Source organism: Eptatretus burgeri, chromosome 13, assembly GCF_056783735.1.
Source record: "Eptatretus burgeri isolate ZD-2024b chromosome 13, Ebu_testis_v1, whole genome shotgun sequence".
NCBI lineage: Eukaryota > Metazoa > Chordata > Myxini > Myxiniformes > Myxinidae > Eptatretus > Eptatretus burgeri.
In genome coordinates, this window is record NC_140973.1 from 51,100,221 (window position 1) to 51,124,324 (window position 24,104).

General features: G+C 40.1%; 1 protein-coding gene and 1 long non-coding RNA gene across 4 annotated transcripts in view; one reads left to right on the forward strand and one right to left on the reverse strand.

The window, feature by feature from the left end:
- Positions 1-24,104, reverse strand: part of LOC147014462 (actin nucleation-promoting factor WAS-like) — an 82,568-nt gene that overhangs the window by 10,086 nt on the left and 48,378 nt on the right. For 2 of the 3 annotated variants that reach the window (XM_085852417.1, XM_085852415.1), the window contains exons 10-11: positions 22,067-22,175; positions 16,679-20,587 (exon numbers count right to left, since the gene is read on the reverse strand). In XM_085852417.1, the coding sequence (XP_085708543.1) occupies positions 20,535-20,587; positions 22,067-22,175 (162 nt within the window). In that variant the 3' untranslated portion in view covers positions 16,679-20,534. Of the gene's footprint in view, positions 1-16,678; positions 20,588-22,066; positions 22,176-24,104 lie in introns of those variants that run through there. The other variant, XR_015050771.1, reaches the window with a different exon arrangement.
- On the forward strand, positions 397-5,402 carry LOC147014463 (uncharacterized). Its single transcript, XR_015050770.1, has 3 exons — positions 397-3,874; positions 3,987-4,041; positions 4,241-5,402. It is a non-coding gene; the product is annotated as an uncharacterized LOC147014463 (long non-coding RNA).

Below are 24,104 nucleotides of genomic sequence, written 5' to 3' on the forward strand. Positions count from 1 at the left end.
GCCCCAGGAAAAAGGAAATTTTTTTTTGCATTTATACATGTTTTAAGTGATTTCCAACCCCCCCCAAAAAAAAATTGTTAGAGAAAAAAAAAACAAAATTTTGCAACTTTTTTTTCAACAAAATTTCGATTTTTTTTTATTTTATTTTATTTTTTACATTTCTACATGTTATAAGTGATTTCCAACCCCCTCCAAAAAAAATTGTTCCCCCCCCAAAAAAAGAAATTATTTTTTGCATTTCTACATATTTTAAATGATTTCCAACCCCCCCCAAAAAAATTGTTAGAGAAAAAAAAAATTTGCAACTTTTTTTTCAACAAAATTTCGAATTTTTTTTTGCATTCTTACATGTTTTAAGTGATTTCCAACCCCCCCCCCGCCCCTCACAAAAAAATGGAGAAAAGAACTATAACTCTCAGCACTGTTGACATATTTAATGAATAAGATATAAGGTGCTCCCCCTCTAGTTTTGTAATTGGTATTAGAGTGTGGGGAACAGAACAGTCAACATTTTGGTGTAGGTTTCATGCAAATTGGATAAGAATTGACCGTGTTATGACTAAAACCGCACATTTTGCAATGTCGTAACCCCCCTGACCTTTGACTCCCAACCGCTAATAAGGGTTATTACGTCATTGTGTCATGTCACATATCACAAGATGGGGCATTGAATTCTGAACATTTTGGCATTAGTTGCATGCAAATTGGATACAAATTGACCGCGCTATGGTAAAAAGACGATTTTGACCTTTTCATGACCTTGACCTTGACCTTTGACCCGATCGCTCCCAAAATCTAATCAAATGGTCCTCGGATAATAACCAATCATCCCACCAAATTTGCTGCGATTCAGTTCAATACTTTTGGAGTTATGCGAATAACAAACAAACAAACAAACACACATATTCACAAATAAATAAATAAATACACCGATCAAAACATAACCTTCGCAACAAAGTTTGCGAAGGTAAAAATAGTTATTGCCTTTGTATACAAAGGGAATAACGATTTCTCTCTTCAAAGCATGTTGTGAGTCACTGCAAATCCTATGTGAAACATCCAGTGATCCAGCTCACGTGCCAGAAAATGAATGTAAGGTGAATATTTCTTGTGGTTGCTGGGAAAGTGATCTCTTCTCAGAATATTTTGCCAATTTATATTTTGAGATGGTTATGACCTCAACTGAACAGCTGGTGCACTGAATGGATCAGAATGCAACATAAAAAAGCAGCAGTAGAGGGAGTGGGGAAACATCAACAGCAAGGTTGAAGGACGAAGTACAGGGAGACGTGGACAAATAATGAGTGTGGGTAGGAATGAGGGGTAGGGGAGGGAGGACGCATGGGATGGACAAGATGGATGCAGAAGTAAACTCTCAGGAAGGAAAAACTAGACAATTGGAAAAGGAATTTGCATCGATATTTGTGGAGAATGTTTGTATCTCCCTAATATTTGTATCTAAAACCGCTTCTCCCTGAAACTACTTTTTTACTGCTCTATCCTTTTTAAGCGGTCGTATATGTGCTTTATCGGGAAATCCAGCCTTGAAACAACGAGGAGGTGCTAGTTTTGGCGTGATTGCGCAAGTCTCAAACATCCGGAAAGTGTTGAGAGGCTCAGGGGAGGGATTTCCCTGAGATTTATGGCCAAACCACTAATCGGTGTCATATGGGACATACAGGGCAGGGTCATGTCCAAGGGCAGGGTATCCTGTTGCTTATATAAGGCCCGTGACATCACGGTGAGGGTTCCTTGTTCTTGTCCCAGTCCCACTCCGGTTGCCTCGCATGAGTTGCGTGAGAGGTCATGTGTGGATCCGGTGAGAATCAAGCCCAGTACATGTGGCAAAGACAGCCCAAGTTTCTGGGCTGGCACAATTGTTTCGTTTCCATCTCTCGTCTGCACGAGAATGGGTGTGCGATGAACCCGCCTGACCGGGCTGTGGAACCATCGGCTCCGAAAGGAACCACACGGTGCCCACATGGGCCGTAACTGATATTTTTGTCTTGGCCTTTTCCTGGTCCATCTACTTTGGTGTGTTTGAGGGTCCATTCAGGATTACTTTAGGATTGGTTTACTTAAGGCCTCTTCCATCCGTACAATACCCGGGGGCGTATTTCTGAATTGTGAATAAGTTTGTCCATAAAATGTTTCCACGTTCTATATTCACACTTCCCCCTTTTCTCAACGACACACATGAATGAACCGGGTTTCGTTTGAGTTTTTATAGTAAGCACGATCGTAAATCCGTACGGTATATAAATATCACTCTGAGGGACAGATTTGGCGGTACGATTAGCATTTTAGACAAAACCCTCCCTCATAGAGCATGACGAACCGCTCTAAGTCGCCATTTTTATGGCTCGGTGGGTCTTACCGCCACAACAATTATTCATATTCTGATGTTCTGCTCGAAGGCAGGTCCAGCACTGCTGAAGCAGTTTCTTGGCAAGGGTTATGCTGGGTGGTTTGCCGTTGCTTCCGAGCAGTAATTAGGGCAGGAATTTGGAGTTTGGCCAGGGAGATGGTGATAGTTCATCTCCTCTTCACGAAAGATACCGTGGGGTCTTTAATGTCCAACTAATGTCGGCAAATGGGACTCCAGTTTAACGTCCATCCAAGGGAAAGCACACATGTTGATGAATTAAACTGCCTGCGAAACACCAGGATAACAGTTTATAGCTGGGTCTGGATTCAAACCCAGGCGAGACGGCTTGAAGGCGAATGTGCATAACTCAAGGCTATCCTGTCAGCCCAGTTGTAATGTGTTAAACGAATTGTTTCTCTTCATTATTACCCCCAGCCACCGAAGCTGAATGGAGGTTGTTTTTACCCCTATCTATGTCTGTGAGCAGGATATCTCAAAAAAGCTACGGATGGATTCAGATGAAATTTGGTGGACAGGTTGGATGTGTGACAAAGACGAACGGATTTGATTTTGGTGAAGATCCAAATCCTACAATTACCTCCTTCCACCGAATGTGGATGGAGGTTATGTTTTCACCCGTCTGTCTGTCTGTCTGTTTGTCAGTCTGTGTGTTTGTTACTTGTCAATTTTTTTTGACAAGTATGTTGATCACTTCCGTTTGTTCGTCTGTCCGCTCACCTTTAATTGTCAAGAATGTTGATTGTGAGACAACCACTCAACAGACACTCGCTGACGCTCGTCGCTCACTCACATTTGCTCCCTGTCGAGCGCTTATCTCAAAATCAACATTCTTATCCTACTTGTGTGTTTATGAGTGAGAGAGACACTCACCATAGTCTAACCTCTTGTGTGTAGCATTCTCAACCCAATCTTAACATCTTCGCAATAATTCAATTTTCACTTTTATCTCATGAGAAAAGTCTTGCCAAAACTTGGCTGGTTTCCCAGACTTCCTCTCCATTCTTCTCTTTCCTCCATTTCAATCCCACCCATTATTATACAAATTTTCCCTAAAATACCCCCTTTTAATTCATCTAAAGCCGAGAGGATTTAGAGTTCCACAGGATCTGTGCTCTTGATACAGGCAGATGAGCGACAACTTGTTTTACTCAAGCTTTCAGTTACCTTCTGATGTGGAGGACAAGGATTTCATTTCACAACATTGGTAAGTTTCAGACAGGAGTTTCATCCACCATTAAACCGTTAATGAAAGCCTTGTAAATGATTAATTATTTAGCTTTCTTTTCATGACAGCATTTCAAACTCACTCATAGAAGAGGTGAATTGTGAAGCCAATGAAGTCTTTAGCCAAGTTCAGTTCATTCATCAGAATTTTTGCAACGATTTTAATAATCGGTTCAATGACCTCCCTCCGAGATAGAAGCCTCACATTATTTAACCAACAAATTCACACATTTCAACGTTGTCTGAAGAATTATGTGAAAGGTATTTTAATTTTAAACAATAAAACACTGGTGTTAAATGACATGTGAATGCAAGAGGTGTTCCAGTGTCTGTGTGTCCGTTTTCTTGAACCTGTGCATCTGTTCTCTTCCAGCATCAAACATGACGTGTCGCTTCTTGTGCCAATCATCCAACAGAAACTACCCGAGGTAATGAATTGGTCATCTCTTTCACCGATACCAATTAATATATGTTAAATTTGTTTTGGAGATGGTTCTGATGGAGGATGCTGGAGATAACTAACATTCTCTTCTCGATACATTTAAATGTATGATGTATGGGTCAGAGTAAAGATTGATCGACAATTGAAACCGATTATAATATCAATGCCTGTGCGTGTTTTGACAGGAGAGAAGCACTCAGATGGTTAAAGACCACTCACTCTCTCACTCAAACCAATATTATATAATAAAATCTGCTGCAGATATTTTAATGTATAATATAATGTATGTTTTAATAAGTATGAATTACATTTGTTTTGTTTCCAATTATTAAATTCTTAATTATAAAAAAATGACAAAGGAGGAAAAAAAAGGGAAAGTGCACTCCCTGTTACCCCCTCCCCATGTATGTGTGGGGGAAGGTGGAGGGAGGGGGTGAGACAAGGATGAGGGGTGCACAGGGGGAGGGGGATGATGCGGTGTGTGGGTGTGGATGTGGCATGTGGCGTGTGGCATATGTGGGCGGAGACAAAGGGGGTAGACTCAATTTTTTCAATTATTTATTTTAAATTTTTTTATCATCTTTGTCTTTTGTAATTCCTGTGAATAAAATGAACCTAAATCTCTTCTCCCTTTAAATCATACAATTTGTAAGTCCAAGAACTCTGTCTGAAACATAAACAATTTTAAAAATTCATTACTCCATCTCTTTGTATCACCTTTCTCAAAGTGTGATTTCCACTGATATATTCTCTCCCTCCTCAAAATCCTGGTGGCATTTAATCAAATCTGTTTCTGGTGTATGTTCCCCCTCCATCCCCTCCCTTACCTCAAATGGCCCCACTGCTGATTCCACACGTGATAAAGCTGAATGTCTAAACTCGGTGTTTGCAGCTAAATCTTGTGTCCTAAACCCATCACTATCTCTACCCACTTTACCCAGTCGCACCCAACTGTCCCTGGACTCTCTATCCTTTTCTCCTGACAAGGTGGAGAGCTTGCTTTCAAACCTCGAGTCAGATTCTGCAACCGGTCCAGACGGCATCAGCCCACGTGTCCTCAAAGCCTGCTCTTCTGCTCTTGCTCACCCTCTCTCTGTTCTATTCACCCTCTCATTTGCCCAAGGTCATCTGCCATCTGCTTGGAAATCTGCTAACATCACTGCCCTACATAAAAAAGGTGCAAAAACAGATCCCTGTAACTACAGACCAATCAGCCTTCTCCCAATCATCAGCAAGGTGATGGAATCCATCATCGCCTCAGATATGAAATCCTTCCTCTTCTCCAATGGCTTGATTTCCAATCATCAATTTGGTTTCAGACCAGGTCACTCTACCCTGGATATGCTGCTTCTGCTCTCCCATCAATGGATGGAGGTCCTCAATGCCAGACAGGAAATCCGAGCCGTATCCCTGGACATATCACGTGCTTTTGACACAGTCTGGCACCCTGCCCTACTCACCAAACTCTCTTCCCATGGTATTCAAGGCCATCTCCACTCATGGCTCGCAGACTTCCTCTCCTGTCACAGTCAACGTGTGGCCCTAAATGGAGTTCTTTCATCCCCTCTTCCTGTCCAGGCTGGAGTTCCTCAAGGTAGCGTTCTGGGCCCTGTTCTTTTTCTGGTTTTCATCAATGATCTCTAGGACTCTCTGGAAAATCCTCTATTTCTCTTTGCCGATGACTCCACCCTCTGCCGTACCATCTGTCATCCCTCAGACCGGCAAGCAGCAGCTTCTTCGCTCACTGCAGATCTGGATAAAATCACAAACTGGTCCAACACGTGGAACATGTCTTTCAATCCAGACAAATCTCACACTCTCACTATGTCTCTTTGAAAGGACCGTTTACAAAACCCCCCCATCCACTTTCTCAACAATCCTCTGGAAGAAGTCTTTTCTTTCAAGCTTCTGGGTCTCACTATCTGCCATGACCTTTCCTGGGAAAGTCACATTTCCAACCTCGCCTCAAAAGCCAGTCGCCGACTGGGAATCCTCTGTTGTGCAAAGTCCTTCCTCGGCCCTCTTGAGCTCCTGACCACTGACAAAGCTTTTGTCCGTAGCCTGATGGAGTGCTGCTCTCCCCTATGGGCTGGTGCTCCTGCCTCCCACCTTTCTCGGCATCACGCTGTCGAAACCAGGGCATTTAAGATCATCGGCATCTCCCGCAATGAAGCTGAGTCTTTGGGCCTCTCACTCAATCACCGCAGGTTGGTTGGTGGTCTTTCTGTCTTCTACCGACTCCTCTCCAGCCTTGCCCCCCCCCCTGCTCTCTCTGCGATTTGTCCCCACCACATTTCCACAGGTCGCTCAAGGTCCGCCAACAACCCCCTTCTGGTAAAACTACCAAAATCACGAATCACTGCTCATCTTCACTCTTTCATTCCTCTTTTTTCCCGCCTTTGGAATAAACTTCCTCACTCTATTCTTTCCCATTCTTCCCTCCAGGCTTTCAAAACAGCTGTTCACCACCACCTCTTATCTTCCCCCATCCAAATCCTCGATCTTTTCTACCCCCGATAATCCACCCAAGCCCACTTCCTTCAATTCCCCTGCTTTCCTTCCTGAAAGTCCCTGTAATGTCCATCTTCTCTTCGTCATGTTCCCCGTCCCATCCCCATCCCTCTCCCTTCCACAGTCCACCTAATGTGTCTGTTCCCTACTGTTTTGTCCCTTCCACTCCCGCCCCTCTTGTCTCATGCCTCCTTGCTGTGAGTTGTGTGTTAGCTCTCATACGAGCCTCGACCAAGGTATACAAAAAAAAAAAAAATTCTTACGATATCCTCAACCTTAAACTTTGGCTTTCTCAGATTAATCTCCTTTTCATATTCTAATTCCGTAAATAATTCTGCTGGTTTTTCTTTTGTCGAGAAAGAACTGTATTATTGTAATTATCTACAATGTCCTTAATTAAAGATACCCAATGAGAATGACTGAGTTGAGTGAATTTTTTTTTATACAGTCTCTTTCAAAGTGTAATTGAAACGCTCAATATCAACTGCATTTCCTTCATTAAAATTGCTGTATCATTTAATACCATTATCTTTTATAAAATTCATAAATATTTTGTGATGGAACTCTGTTCCTTCATTAGTCCATATAATAATTTCATTGGTTTTCTTATACTTTTACTAAATACCCGACTGAGGACGAACATGAGAGTATTACCTCATTTGGTATTAAAAGGAACAACCCACACATATCTACTCCTCAACTCAATAATGGTTAAAACTTATTTGTTTTCATCATTTTTGAGTTCAATTAAGTCAGCAGACCACATGTAGTAAACCCCTTTGGAATAAACCTTCCTTATTTTAAACTTGGTGATTATTGGCTTATGTCATTCATGACATAAGAGTTTAATCAGTTTTTTTGTTTACCAAACTGCAATTTAAATTTAGTGCTTATCATCTTCACGATAAACCTATCAACTTTTTCTCTCAACGTTGGATTTCATATCAGACAAATTATACAAAATTTATCTCTGGGCTTCGTGTTTTTCATCCAATGTCATTCTATTCCCATAATCAATATCATGGTTCATACACACTTCATCAACCCTATTTTTTGGTTTGGACCAGGGTTTAGGAGTGTCAGCTTCATCTAATCTTTTATCCAAGTTTGTTCCTGGAACACAAAAAGAATATCCTGGAAGGTGCAATTCCCCCAGAATTCCAGTTGTTATAAACTTGCTTTCTAATGAAAACTTTTGTATAATTCCTACATGTTTATTAATGAATTTACTCTTTTTAGTGCACACACCAAACATATCCCCTTTTGTATAGTTCTATTATTTTAACTTTTCACGTATGAGATATTTTTAGTCGAAGTTTTCTTTTTACACTTGAGACAATAAATTACCATCATTGTATTTATTTATGAGAAAAATTCTGACAGTGTGTGAACATTTTTAGCTTCCAGCATATACATTTGCATCTTCATTTTTAAAACATAACTTATCCTTTGAAATTCCCTCACTCTCTTCTCCATGTATTTTGGAAAAAAATTGCAAAGCTTTAACCAGTCAATAACACCAACATCAACTACGTAATCTTTTCCTTCTTTCTCTTCTTCAACACTTTCTCGTGATATCTCCTCCCCACCATTGAAGGCATTATTCTTGACATTAATATTTTCAATAGACTTGTTAATTCTTTCTTTTCCTCTTCAGTGCATCGAGTGTGATATATTTTCTGAAGTACCTCCATTCTTTTTCCAATCTCACTGGTTTCCATGTTTTCTTTTTTTTCCTTCCTCTTTGACATATATATGTGTATATATATATATATATATATATATATATATATATATATATATATATATATATATATATATATATATATATTTCTTCTTCTGCTCCTTTCGGCTGCTCCCATTAGGGGTCGCCACAGCGGGTCATCCGTTATTATCCGCATATTGATTTGGCACAGGTTTTACGCCAGATGCCCTTCCTGACGCAACCCTGGTCGCCTCTTACGACACAGGGATAAGGATTGGGTTTCGCCATGATTCGGGGCTGCCCTACACCCTCTCATAGCGCGGCCCAGTGCAGAGCTCCCGTCCTCAAGCGATCCTCCAACCCAAGCCTCCGAGTAGCCGGAATACAGTCGCACGCCACTACGCCCGGTCATATGTGTATATGTGTATATATGTATATGTATATATGTGTATATATATATATATATATATATATATATATATATATATATATATATATATATATATATATGTACGTACGTACGTACATACATACACCCACGAGAGTGGATCGGCTTGCTCGCCTCTCCACTTGTTGTTGCAAAGATTGATGTTACAGATTTGCCATGTTAGCATGATTCAACATGTTCATTCAACATGTTCAACACCAATCAAAATACAAATATTTCTTCGATTTAAATTCATTTGTAATATTGGTGATATTATATTTATTTGAAATTTATTTGTGATCTAAGAAGGTCCTAGTCTCTTCCTTTGGTATCCAAGGACATCTCCACTCATGACTCGCAAATTTCCTCTCCTGTCCCTGCCTCATTGGATAATGATTGCACGGTCTAGTCACTGGGCTCAGCCTGAGTGACTCACCTGTGCTTGTGTTTGACAGTATGGAATCATTAGATCTAATTGATTGGTTGGTTCATTGGTGCAGCAGTTTACAGTCTTAGCATGATTAATCCACTGTAAATATAAGACCTGCTTTCCAAAGCATCATGGGTATTCTAAAGATGGGTATACACAAGATAGATACCTCATACATTTTGATACCTCTCATTATTTCGTCGCCATAGATCCTTCTTTCCCCTCTTTTCATTCTTTCTTATCCCCTCCTCTCCTCCCTTCTCACATTTTTTATTTTAATTTTAAATCATTTCACTGTCAAAGCTTTTAACACATGTTTGGAATATCTTAACCGATGAAGATTTTTAGATCCTCGTGGAGGATCTCTCAGTCTTACTCACGTTGTTGTTCATCTTCTTCTTGTGGACTTTTTTGTTTCACAGCCTACAGTTTTCATCGAAACTTCCTGAAACTTGGCATATATATGTAAAAATACCCTGCGCAGACAGTAACCATCTCCGATTTTGAAAATTCCTCCGAAAAAAAAAATTATGAGGTCAAAATATCTCCGCTAATGGAAATCGCCAAAAAAAATTATCTCCGAAACTAGGCAAGCTTTTTGAATTCTGTTTGTGGAAATCGAATAGGGCATTAGCAGAGATGAATTATCACACATATAATACATCACTATGACGTCATATCAATTTTTATGACGTCATTCCTATTTTTTGACTTTTTTTGTTTCACAACCCAGAGTTTTCATTGGATCTTCATGAAACTTGCCATGTATATGCAGAAAGCCCACGCGTAGGCAGTAACCATCTCCTATTTTGGAAATTCTTCCTAGAAAAAAAGTTGACGTCATAATATCGTCGCTAATGGAAATCGCCTATACCATTATCTCCGAAACTAGGCAAGCTGTTTGAATTTTGTTTGCGGGAATCAAGCCAGGCATTAGCACAGATAATTTATTGCAAACCTGATACATCACAATGACATCATATTCGTTTTTATGACGTCATCATTAAGAGGATGAGGATCTTAGCTCTTTTGAGCTTGTTGCATAACCGACAAAGAACCTGTGCTTCCAAATGGGTTAATTCCTCCACTTAATGATGTCTGACATATTTAATTATGACATATAGTATTACCGGCTTCAACCAGATAGGGCTATATGATACAAATTTGTGGAGAGAAAATTGGGGTCTTCTCCCAACCATGAACACCCTGGCCAATGAAAAATTTTTCTGCCTAAAGCCTCGCAGTACACACCCCCGGTACAACCACCAGTTTTCAACTCATTCCGTCAAAAGGTTCAGGAGTGCATATGATTCAAACAAACAGACACCTCTCAAAAGGCATCTAGGATGATTAATTACGTTGCCTCGAGGTACGCACACTCACCTTTAAGCTGTCTCGAGCCGAGGTTTGAATCCCAAACCAGCTATAAACTGTCATTCTGGTGTTTCACAGCAGGGTGATTCATCAGTGCATGCGGTCCCTTGGATGGACGTTAAACGGTCGTCCCGTCTGCGACATTTGTTGGTGGACGTTAAAGATCCTATGTTGTCCTTCATGAAGAGTAGGCGAGCCATCACCGGCACCACAGGAAACTTACAAATTCCTCCTTGAACCAGCAGAGGGCATTGCACCAGCAGCACATCCACACCCTCAGCCAATGGTGCTCCCCCGCAGCCTTGTTCTGCATATAAACGAAAAATAATTAATTTCGAGAGGAAGTGTGGATGACTATCTGAGGTCATGGCTTGTTTGTCCTAATTTTTGGAACGAGGGATGATGTAAAAAATCGATAGATGAGAGCACTTTTAATCCATGACTGTTTGGGGAATGTTGTGAGCAAATGCAAATTGGAATCATCATCATCATCATCATCATCGTCGTTGTCATGGACCATGCCCTATAGAGAATGTTGTTACTGCTGAACCAGTAACTAGGCTACAATCCTGGTTGAGTCACCACTCCGTCTTTGTCACTCAAGGCAGGAATTTGGAATCTGGCCATGGGGTCGACGATAGCTCTTCTACTCTTCACAAAAGATACTGTTGGATCTTTATTGTCCACCAACTCATGCGATTAGACGGTCCAACCAACTTAGGCCTAGGTCACATTTGCTCTACGGCTAGGATACGGCAGCCGTACGCCCTCTGAATTGACAGAAACGTGCGGCGGCCGCAGAGAAATTGAGGTGGCCTCAGGGAGGCCCTACGCCATTTGGCTATATTTTACAGGTCGTAGGGGCGCCGTGGAATTATAGCGCGGAGTTATAACTTTTTTTAATTTCTACGTTCGCCGTAGCAATTCGACAAGCCAAGCTATGACGTAGATGTGTTCCACGTCGACCGTACATAGGGCGTACGGTGGGCTTGCGTTATTCGTGCGGCTGCCGTAAGCTCTTCTCAATGAAAAATGAATTTTCCCAACCCCCAAAAAATTACGGCGGCCGCATTATTTCCACGGTCGCCGTACGGTGGCCTTGCGGTCTGTGTGACTACCTGCGGGCAACGCAGGATCAACGCACATTTCCCCTATGCCCGTCGTGCACCTACGTACGGCCTCCGTGGCAGTCGGCGTCGACCGTGCGTCCACCGTGTGCTATGGAGTATGTGCGTCCACCGTGATAGGAGTATAGGTGTTTGCCTATACCGTGGTGCCCCCATAATCCCAATTTAATTCGTTCCAGCAGGCTGTTCGGATTGCAAAAAGTTCGGATTCCAAAAATATTTTCTCAATAAGAAATAATGGAGTGAATTAATCCGTTCGTGGACCCAAAGAAAACCCACTTTCAAGACACTTTAAACTGAAATTCCCCATGTTTAAGGTAAAATAAGATGAGTAAATCACCTTCGGTGACGGTGTATTGTAAGTAAACTGGTACAATCACCACATCCAAAGGTCCACACAGGCTCGAGCTCTGGCCTGGGTTCCGATCGCTCGCGCACTCTGCGAGAGCGCTGCCCCCAGGGCAGCTCATCAAACATGATGCCCGCAGAACCACAATCACTTTCATCAAACGCATCGGGCTGACGTAATCATGGATATTCCAAATTACAACTGGTTTTGCTGTGAAATTCAATCCTTGCCCGACAGTCCGTCACACCACGTGATCGGATTGCTTTTTTTGTTATTAATTAAAACACAAGATGATTAAAAAACAAACATCACAAATGAAGGTGAAAACACGAGGTAAGGCCCAAGTCACATTTGGCTCGGCGGCCGGAGGGTCTACAAAATGTACGGGCACTCGCAATTATAAAGCGGCCGCAGTATTTCCACGGTCACACAATGTAGCAGTCACATATGTTTTTATTTTTCGGGTAGACGCACGGGGTATTTATAAATTGTGGAGACCGAAAACGTGGGGTTTCCGTACGGTCTTTGATTTAATGTCGCACGGTGACCTTAGGGCGTTCCTGCGGTGGCCATAGAATTTTCAAGGCAGACGCAAGGTGCCTGCAAGGCAACCGCAAGGGGACCCTAAGCCGAATGTGCGGCCGGATGGACGGTAACGAATGGGTTAATTTTTTTTTTTTACCAGTTCTTTTGTTTCGGCTTGTCGAATTTCTACGTTCGCCGTAGAAATGAAAAATGTTATAACTCCGCGTTATAATTCCACGGCGACCTTCCGACCTGTAAAATATAGCCATGCGTTGTAGGGCCTCCCTGAGGCCACCTCAGTTTATCTGCGGCCGCTGCACGTTTCTGTCAATTCAGAGGGCGTACGGCCGCCGTATCCTCGCCGTAGAGCAAATGTGACTGAGGCCTAAAGTATCGATCGACACACAAGAGATGCTTTCACGAGTACTTCCACCGACGAACTGAATGAACAAAGTGCGAAGATGCGGGTCGAATAGGTGGGGGAGACACGTGAACAAACATGAATGCTACGTTTAAAAATGAATTTGGTTTTTAGGGCAAAATTTTCTCGAAAAAATTGTTCGGATTCCAATTTGTTCAAACAATGGGGCGTTCGGATTCTGGGGGCACCACGGTATATTATAGTTATAGTATATTCAGTTATTTATACTGGTATATTTTTATTTCAGTAAAAAAAGAACTGGTATATATATATATACCCACTCGTTACCGTCCGTCTGGCCGCACGTTCGCCTTAGGGTCCCCTGCGATCCCCCTGCGGTCCCCCTGCGGCACGCCTGTGGTCCCCCTGCGGTCGCCTTGCGTCTGCCTTGAAAATTCTATGGCCGCCGCAGGGCCCCCTTAAGGTCACCGTGTGACATCAAATCAAAGACCGTATGGCAACCCCACGTTTTCAGTCTCCACAATTTATAAATATGTCGTGCGGCTCCCCGAAAAATAAAAACATATGTGACTGCTACATTGTGTGACCGTGTAAATACTGCGGCCGCCGTATAATTGCTCGTGGCCGCAGATTTTGGAGACCCCACGGCCGCCGTGGCAAATGTGACCTGGCCTTAACGTCCATTCGAGGGATGGCACACACATTGACGCCTCGCCCTGCCTGTGAAACACCAGGGTGGGAGTTCATAGCTGGGTCGACATTTGAACTCAGGAAAGTTCTGAAGCGAACTGTTTGGGGGATTAAAACCCACTTTTTAAACACCTCTTCACTCGATCAGCTCCACATCTTGGATGCATGCCATTTGTGTGACATCAAATATATGGATTATTTTTCAGAAAATATGGGTTTATGATTAAACTGTGAATACTTTGGTAGTTTGGAATTCTCATTTGAACTGAGGATATAAAGGTTGCATTAAATAAGGCACCAGATAAAGTTAGTATTATTATTATTATTATTATTATTATTATTATTATTGTAATAGTGTGTGTAATAGTGTAATAGCATATTATATTTTATTTAATATTTGCAGTAGACAGCTTCGTACATTTAACATTCAGTTCAGAACACCCTGTTTTTTTTTTTTTTACCTCCACCACCGAAGGTGAAGGAGGTTATGTTTTCACCCCATCTGTTTGTTTGTTACTTGCAAAATCGAAGATTTTTCGAGAATATTGGTCAATCAATTTTGTTATTCTGTTTTTCTGCTGTTTATCGCCTACAGGTCACAATCCTAAACTGATCGTCATGAAACTTTACCAAGTTGTAGAGGTAGTCTCAACTGAGAAGCCTATTGATTCTGAGGTCAAAAGTCATCTTGAGGTCAAATTTCTAAAATCGTCATTTTTCATCTGATTGACTTGAAATTTGAAAAAGATTTGCACATTGCGTCACCAGATTGGGAATCCAACTACTTTTGAGGTCAAAAGGTCAAAGGTCAACTCAAGGTCAAATTTCTAAAATCATCAATTTTCCACTGAAAAATCGTCAATTTACATCCTATTAACTTGAAAGTTGAACAGGATTTGCACAGTCAAAGCTAACAGCTTGGACTTGAGGTCAAAATTTCAAAGGTCAACTCAAGGTGAAACTTCTAAAATAATCAAATTTCATCTGAAAAATCGTCAATTTACATCCTATTAACTTGAAAGTTGAACAGGATTTGCACAGTCCAAGCTAACAGCTTGGACTTGAGGTCAAAATTTCAAAGGTCAACTCAAGGTCAAACTTCTAAAATAATCAAATTTCATCTGAAAAATCGTCAATTTTCAACTGATTAACCTAAAAAGTAAGCAGCAATTGCATAATGCATAAATTAATTCAGGAACTAACTATTTTTTTAGGTCAAAAGGACAAAGGTCAACTCAAGATCAAACTTCTAAAATCATCAATTTCAATCTGAAAAATAATAAAATTTTCATATGATTGACCTGAGCTTTGATTTCGATTGTCAATTTTAATCTTGATGAAATGGACAATTTGATGTATCCATGGCAACCTTCGGAGAGGGGAGTGGATTTTGCTAGTATCGTGCTCTGCACAACGTCTTTTTCTTGTTAGTTTGTGTGCATGATATCTCAAAAAGTTGAGGACAAATTCTGGTAAAATTTGGTGGACAGGTTGGGTGTGTGATAAGGAAGAACTGATTAGATTTTAGTGAAGATCCCAATCTGGATACTAGAATTTTTAAAGTGTGATTCTTCACCATTGAGAGATTGGGCCAAAATCAAGATATAGCACATCTCAAAAAGTTGTGAACATATTTGGACGAAACTTGGTGGACATGTTGGGTGTGGGATGAGGAAGAATTGGCTCCATTTTAGTGAAGATCTGAATCCAGATCCAGAAACGAGGTTTATTTAATTTTAAAGTGATTTTTCACCACTGAGAGATAGGGCCAAAAACGATATATCGCACAATATTTCACAAAATGATTGGCCCGATATGTTCTACAGGATCAGACGTGGCGTGGTGGAGATATGTGCTCTACCCAGTGCCCTTCTAGTTGAAGTTGTTATCATTATTTCTTATGTGGCCCTGACAATTTTAACATACACTCAAGTGTGTCTTGAAGTGCAATAGGTTGAGAACCTCTATTCTCGGCCATTCTGCCAGCCCTCCAAAACATGCCAATACTATATTTTCATTTAAAATACCTTGTATATTTAAATATGACAATGGTGAGTAAGTCGTTCATTGAACTTTTTGAACACCCTTCATAACAGATTGACTGGAACATATCTACTACATTTAGGACTTAATTTCTATGTGGTGACATATCAGACTATTGCATTGGCTCATCTATTTCCAGCACACATCGTCTAACCAAAACCCTCAGATAAGAGGTAAACCTCATCCGTTCACTCAACATTCCAACCGAGCTATATATAAATGAAATGTTTTCTTCCCTGGGCTTGATGTCTAACTTTCCCTGAAGCTTCCATTCTTTTTTTCTTTGGGGTCTATTAATCGCATGCTCATAAAGTTGTCTGTTTTGCTGATCGATCAAATTGCGATCAGAAGGGCTAGCTTCTGTACTTTCGCTCTGCTGATGCACCTCCTCACCACTGTTATGCATCGGTACATGAGTCGGTATTCTTTGCCAAACGTCCTTTTTACAACAACATTATATGTCTCATGGAGAAGCTTGTACCATGCGTCGCATACAGGACACACAGGACACGAGAAGATGTTTATGTACTTTTCCTCGAATTACAAGGACATTGATGAAGATGGACAAATCAACACTATCTGTGATTTAAATAGAATCCGAACATTGTGAGCCATGGCTTGAGGTGGGAACACCAAACGTGGCAGTGCATGTGTTTTTCAATGTAATTTGGAAGGGAACCAAAGGTGATTGCATAATCATCATAACCAATGTATATCGACTTGTGAAAAACAGATCAACAAATCAGCCTCACATTAAATTATAATTCTTGAGTCTGTTGCGATGGTTAAGGTGGAATCCTAGTAGTTGAAACACCTGGCTGGTATTAAACATTGTCTGGTCATGACAATGAAACCACCATCATTTCCTTTAATGGTGTCGATCCCCTCCATGTCGGTACCCACACCTCCTCCAATCCCGTGTCCTTCCAACCCCAATTATGCAACCCAGCAACCAAGTTCTGCACATGAAATGATGACGATTCTTAATCACCTGCGAAGATAGTTTGAGCATCCACATGATGATCAACTTCGATATCTTTATAAATTCATGCGACAGATGTACACTTGCAAAGAAAATGTTTATTTGTACTAAAAATAAGAAAACAACAAAGCAAGCGGAGTACAAATAATTATGGATTTATTTAAAGCTGTTTGGATGGCTTCGCTCAGATAAATGTTATACCAGTGATCCAAGGGGTTTGGCTTCAAATTCTGCTCTATCCAATGTAATGTGGAGGAAAGATGTTGATCATCACCCGAACATAACACAATGTTAATGCAAGTTATGTTGAACCCACGATGCAGACATTTCAGCAGTGGTATTATTATTATTTTCTTGATCATCAGTGAAGAGCTAAGAACATTAATAAACTCAATTTGCACTTTTTGTTGTTGACTCATTCAAGTCATTCAAAGTCGATTGATCATCTCACCTTCCCAACCATGGACTTCGAACCTGTTGATTTACAAAGCTTATATTGAACTCAATGTCATTGTTAAACTTTGCTGACATCATTCAACCAAAAGTCTGAGGACACATGTAAGGTGTTATTGAAAATGCATAACAAGTCTTGGTGTGCAGACATTTAATATCTTGTGGAACATCTCCATGGCAAGTCACAACCTGTGGGCCTTTCCTCAAAAAATTTTCTCCCAGATTTTGATTGGTTGGAGGTTGGATTTCCACCATTTCTTGTATTGTGCATATTGTCGTTTTCAATTTTTTGTTGTTCTTGATGTTGTCGAACCCATAGTTGACTTTCAACTTGTTCTGCAGATTCGGCTGTCAGAATTTCTTTTTTAATGCAGAAGTCTAAGCTCATTGAAGGGGCTAAATGGCAAAGACCAACAGCTTTACAGATGGACAGAATGTTAAAAAGGGGAACTGACATACAAATAACTCATGGATACAAGGCAAACAAGTTATTGAGTGGCAGGAATGGAAGAGGGAGAATGAATGAATGAGTTTGTGTTCAGTAAGAGCATAAGAGATTGGAGGTAGGTATGAAGAAAACCCTGATATGAGCACGGATAGAATGCTGAAAAGACCGGCGGGAAGAGCATGAGGCAATGAACTTGTTGCTCCACCAAACCAGTTTCCACATTTCAATGGTCCAGGATACCTGTTTGTTGATCCATAACATGGAACTCCATCCATTGAAAATATTGCTGAAATACTTTCATGAATTTCTATTCTGTGATCTCCTTTGTGTCTATAGATTACGCTGCGTCTCCATGGAATGTAATTCTCCATTAACTATGCTGGTGGTTGCCCGCTATTCCAATGATTCGGTGAACTCTTTCATCAAATCACGTATGTTCTGTTTAACAATCTGCCGCTGGGTTTTCTTCCCTTTTCAGGTGATTTCCAATGGTATCACCAAATTGATGGTCAGTGTTGGTCTTACATGTGCAGTTTTCCCATTTCATGACAACATTCCCCACATATGATTTATGTATACATGGGTTGAACACTCTAAATCCATCCAAATAGAGGTGTCCACTGTCAGACTGTTGATTACCATTCCTTGTTGGAATTCTGCTTACTACTCCTTCCATGACGTGATGCTCTGAGACTGAACAATGACATTGTCTCCTGTTTATTTATGCTTTCTAATGATGATGATGATGATGATGATGATAATGATGATGATATATGAGTCGATTTATGAATACAAGTCCTCCATTAGTGGCTGCACATTTCTTCTCACCAAGATTAGAGATGTATGTTGAACATTCCATTGTATGTTGGGTGGTCGCTAGACTCCCGTTTTTCTCAGGTTTTGCCTCTGTCTGTATGTCTGTATGTTTGTATGTTTGTTGGGTGGTCGCTCGATTACCCTTATTTCCACTTTTTCCGTCTGTCTGTATGTTTGTATGTCTGTATTTAATGGACAGCTCTGAAGGCCAGAGGAGTCAACCAATTTTGATGAAACTTGACAGGTAGGTTCATACCAGGATCTAGTTCTATGCTTTTGAGCACCGTTGCTATGGACACTACCGTTGCCTAGCAACGGGACTTTGAAATTTTTGAAAAATCCTAAAAAAATTATTTTTTCGAAAATCAAAAATCCACTTCCAGGCTTTTATGCGCACTATAATAAACCGCTTTGTCAAAAAATTTCAGCCCGATCCGTCAAAAACTATGACTCGTATGCAATTATGTCGCAACCACCCATGTCGCCTACCGGATTGTCTGTTTGTTTGTATGTAATGGACAGCTCTGGAGGCCAGAGGAGTCAACCGATTTTGATGAAACTTGACTGGTAGGTTCATACCAGGATCTAGTTGTATGCTTTTGAGCACCGTTGCTATGGACACCACCGTTGCCTAGCAACGGGACTTTGAAAGTTTTGAAAAAAATCCGAAAATTTTTTTTTTTCGAAAATCAAAAATCGGCTTCCACGCTTTTGTGCGCACTATGATGAACCTCTTTGTCAAAAATTTTCAGCCCGATCCGTCAAAAACTGTATGACTAGTATGCAATTATATTACTATATGCTTTCACCCCAACGTTCGCTTTGGGATTGCCTAACGTAGAGTTAGGGAATCGAACACAAATGATGAATGGACAGTTGCTTGTCATGTTCCTATATGGAACATAGCCATCTGATGTGTTCTCTTATCTACATATTTCAAATTCGCCTTAGTTTAGCGACCACCCATGTCGCCTACCGGCTTGTTAAGGTTATGAATAATGATTAGTTCCGACAAAGGGTTTCTCTTGAGAAAATAAATTTGTATTTGATCAATTACCTTTGTGGCCACCATACAGAAAAGAGTTGGACCAGAGGTATTCGTACACCAGGGAAGATTGATTTGGCTTTCTGAATCCCATGGATTGCTATTTGTTTTGGAAAGAAGGGAAGTGTAGCAGCTAAATGCAAACTTGACTTGGGATAAACATCACATTACAAAACTACCAAAAAATAAGGTTTTGACAAGTGCAGTAAACAAAAAGAAGTCACAACAAAGGGAACGTAACTGCATTGAAGTTGAAACGCTTGTTTCATAATGGGATCACAACCCAGACTTGGACTTTTTCATTTTGACCTCTCGTCTCTCCGAATAGTTGATGCAAATGAAAGTACTCATTCGGGAATAAAGTGTGTGTGTGTGTGTGTGTGTGTGTGTGTGTGTGTGTGTGTGTGTGTGTGTGTGTGTGTGTGTGTGTGTGTGTGTGTGTGTGTGTGTGTGTGTGTGTGTGTGTGTGTGTGTGTGTGTGTGTGTGTGTGTGTGTGCGCGCGCGCACATATCACCAGCCAAATGTACTGTAATTATTTGAATTCCTCCAAAAACATAACATATACTGTCATATGCATCTCATTGTGCCAATTAGCGCAATATCTGCAGGTGATTGTGAAAAAGAAAAATAGAAAAATACCTCCAAGAAAGATCGACTCGATGTTATCACCAACATCATACACCTTCATCCTATTATTGAATTAAGGCTCAGAAAGCATGTTTGACCCATCTTGCATGAACCAGCTGGGCAGGCCTGACGTTCGCCTGAAAGTTATTTGCGTAGAAGTTTGGAATTTGTTCAGAGTGTCGACGATAACTCACCCACTCTTCATCTAAAGATACCGTGGAATATTTCACATCCTCCAGCAATCGATGCCAATACATGGGTCCCCCCTATCTTAACGTTAAATTTAACAGCACATGCATCTCCTTGCCTGCGGACCACCTTGCGTGGTCAGGAATCAAACCCACAGTGTAGAACAAAGGCAAGCGCACCACCTCAAAGTTATCATGCCATCCTGTGAATGGTGGACTCTACATGCTCTTTACAAATATTCTTCTTGGTTGAGGTCTAAAAGCGAATATTTCTTTATAAATCACTTCAAATGAACGACGAGTTTTAGTGCAGTCTTGTGAACAGCACAGGCGTATCGGATAAATACGATGCTCTCTTAATCGTCCCATTCATCGTCGTCATCTTCATCATCATCACTATCATCTTCACCTAAACAAAAAGCTCAAGTTAGTCAATTAACAAGCACATATCATTCATTATAACTGCAAAGGGTTATGCAGAAAATCACAAGTAATCATCTATATATATATATATATATATATATATATATATATATATATATATATATATATATATAAAATTGGCTAATGTTGTCTGTTTTCTGTCTGTCTGTCTCACCCTGAAACATGGAAACTCTCCTTGGAGAGAAAAATTATGAAGTGAAAGTTGCTTCAAATTAATCCAAACCTAAGGGAAAATTTTAAATGTTTCAATCAGACCATGAATTGAACGTTGGCTGTTTAGACATGAATTGAACTGTTTAGACAGTTTAGAACGCTGTTTAGACAACAGACTGCTGCCTTGATCACTCCCGAAAAAGTTTGTTTGTCTTTGCTGTTTCAGAAATATATTAGCTTCCATTTTTGAGCTTTCAACTCGCACAAGAATAAAAGGCTTCTCTTTTTTTCTTTTTTCTTTTTTAATATATTGTGGTATTTTTACCATGGGTTTCTGCTTATAGTTCGTTTATAATCTTAATATTATGGAGATAATGCGAAAATGGCTATATAAATATATATATATATATATACACATACATACATATTCCCTGCAAATGTTCCGACAGTACTTGATAATGCTAATGGTTATGTTATGACCTGGTTGCAAATGATATGTCAGGGCCTGCCAAGAAACTGTCACCTTCTCGGCAGAATCTCACAATTTTCATTATTTGCTGCGATGATGAAAATAAGGCAATTTCATTGCGATAGATTTGTTTTTTGTTACAAAGGGTATTTACTTTTTATCATTATTATCAGCCTTCCATAAGGGAGTGAAACTATGTGGGGTACACACTTAAGACCAACTTAACCAGTCTCATCAGGTCTTGGAGGTTAGGGGCAAGGAAGCAATTTAAGTTTTTATGAGATGGGCCTTGAGCTCAATATAAAACGGGATGAGGTACCATATATTTATCAGGTTTTATCAGGATTGCAAATGGGGCAGAATTTGTTTTAACCCTTTCCCCCTTTTTCCTTCTCACAGGCATATTCACTCACGTAAGTCGTTGAAATTGACTCCGAAATAAATCGAAAGGGCATATCTTGGGTAGCCTTTCATGGTTGTTTTATGCAGCTTCTTTGGCTAGAAGAGCATGGGACGAATCAATTTATTATATATAATCCGAGCCACCAGGGTTTAATTGATTAGTTGAGAGCTGATTGGTTATTACCTCCATTCAGAGGTGAGAGATGTGGGTGGATATGTTTTTTCATATGATATGCATGTATGTATGTACTATATATCCCACACACTTCATCAATCAGTTGTTCAGTTTTACACACTGCCACCTCTTGTGAGCTAATCAAATGTTTCAATAGGTGAAGGTTCAAAATAGGTGAAGGGAGGGTGAAGTGGGTTAAGGATGCATCGGCAAATAATATGGTTGTTGGTTATCCGTGCTTTTACCTGATGAGTGAATGACCTTGCTCCGAATCTCCAAAGCTTTCAAAAGAGCACCTGCAATTCCAGGCTCATTTTCTTGTGTCTGGGGGCTGCTTACTTCAATCTGGTCAACCTGTGATGGGGTAAATGTGGAGTATTAAATCCATCTAAATATGTTCTTTCCATTGAAATCCATCTGACTTACATGTTTATCACAATGAGAACCCTCAAATATATATATATATATATATATATATATATATATATATATATATATATATATATATATATATATATATACATATATATATATGAATTATGTTGTTTAGTCAGTTCTGAAGGAAGTGACTAATTTATTATTACCTCTGCCCTCGAAGGTGAAGGAGGTTATGTTTTCACCCCTCTCTGTCTGTTTGTTACTTGCAAAATCGAAGATTTTTCAAGTATAATGGTCAGTTGATTTTGTTATTCTCTCTGTCTGTCTGTCTGTCTGTTTGTCTGCCTGTCTGGAAGTTTGTCACCTACAGGTCACAATTTTAAACCGATCTTCACGAAACTTCACCACATGATAGAGTTTGTCATAAGGAAGAAGCGTGTTGTTTTGTTTATTTTTTTTTAGGTCAAAAGGTCAACAGAGGCCAAAGGTCAACAACTTAGGTAAGATTTCTAAAATCCTCAATTTTCATCCAATTGACATGAAATTTGAAGAGGATTTATATTTCAGGTCACTGAATTCAACGAGCCAATTATTTTTGAGGTCAACATAGATTAAAAAAAAATTCAACATAGGCCAAAGGTCAACAACTTTGGTGAGATTTCTAAATGCTTCAATTTTCATCCGATTGACTTGAAATTTGAAGAGGATTTATATTTTACGTCAATGATTTCAACCAGCCAATTATTTTTGAGGTCAACATTGATCGAAAGGTCAACATAGACCCAAGGTCAACAACAAGGGTGGTATTTTTAAAATCCTAAATTTTCATCCCATTGACTTTTGAAATTTGAAGACGATTTGCAATCAGGTCACTGAATTCAACCTGCCAATTATTTTGGAGGTTCACAAAGACCAAAAGGTCAACATAGGCCGTATTTCTAAAATTGTCAATTTTCATCCGATTCACTTGAAATTTGAAGAGTAGTTGCACATTTGGTCATTTAATTCAACCTCCAATTATTTTTGAGGTCAAATTTGTTTTCTGGATTTTGCAAGTATCGTGCTCTGCACGACGTATTGTTCTTGTTTGTTTGTCTGGTTGTCTGTCTGTTTGTGTGCAGGATATCTCAAAAGGTTGTGGACGGATTCAGATTAAATTTGGTGTTCAGGTTGGGCGTGTGACAATGAAGAATTAATTCGATTTTGGTGAAGATCTGAATCCGGATCTGGATACGAGAATGATTTTATTTTTTAAAGTGATTCTTCACCATTGAGAGATAGGGCCAAAAACGATATATAGCACGATATTTCAAAAATGTATCGGGCCCGATATGTTTTCGTCGATCAGGCATTACGTGGCAGAGGTAAGCATTCTACCGAGTGCCCTTCTAGTTTTGGATTGTATTTGCTTGGCTTAATGTTTAGGGTGGCAGGCTTGGGATCCTAGAGTCTTGAGTTCAAATCCTATTTTTCCTTTGAATTAATACCAGGTGGGGTTGACTCAGCTTATCACCCTTCTGAGGTTGGCAAAATGAGTACCAGTTTGCGGGGATGATTAAGCCATTTGAGTATCTTGCATCAAAGTGGTGTCCCATCCAGGATTGTGTCCAATAGCCCAGAAGACTGCTTAGGCCTCACCAACACTCTGCACAGAGTATGGTCCCAATGGATTTGGAATTTTTTTTTTGGATTGTATTAGCAGTGTAGGGTGTGGTATTTAGAGAACAGTGGGCTGAGAACGAGAGTTGGCTTGGAAAAAATACAAAAATTAACCCAGATGATGGCACAGTCCATTAATAACTAGAAGGGCACTCGGTAGAGCACATACCTCCGCCACGTAATGCCTGATCCACGAGAACATATTGGGCACAATACATTTTTGAAATATCATGCTATACAGTACTA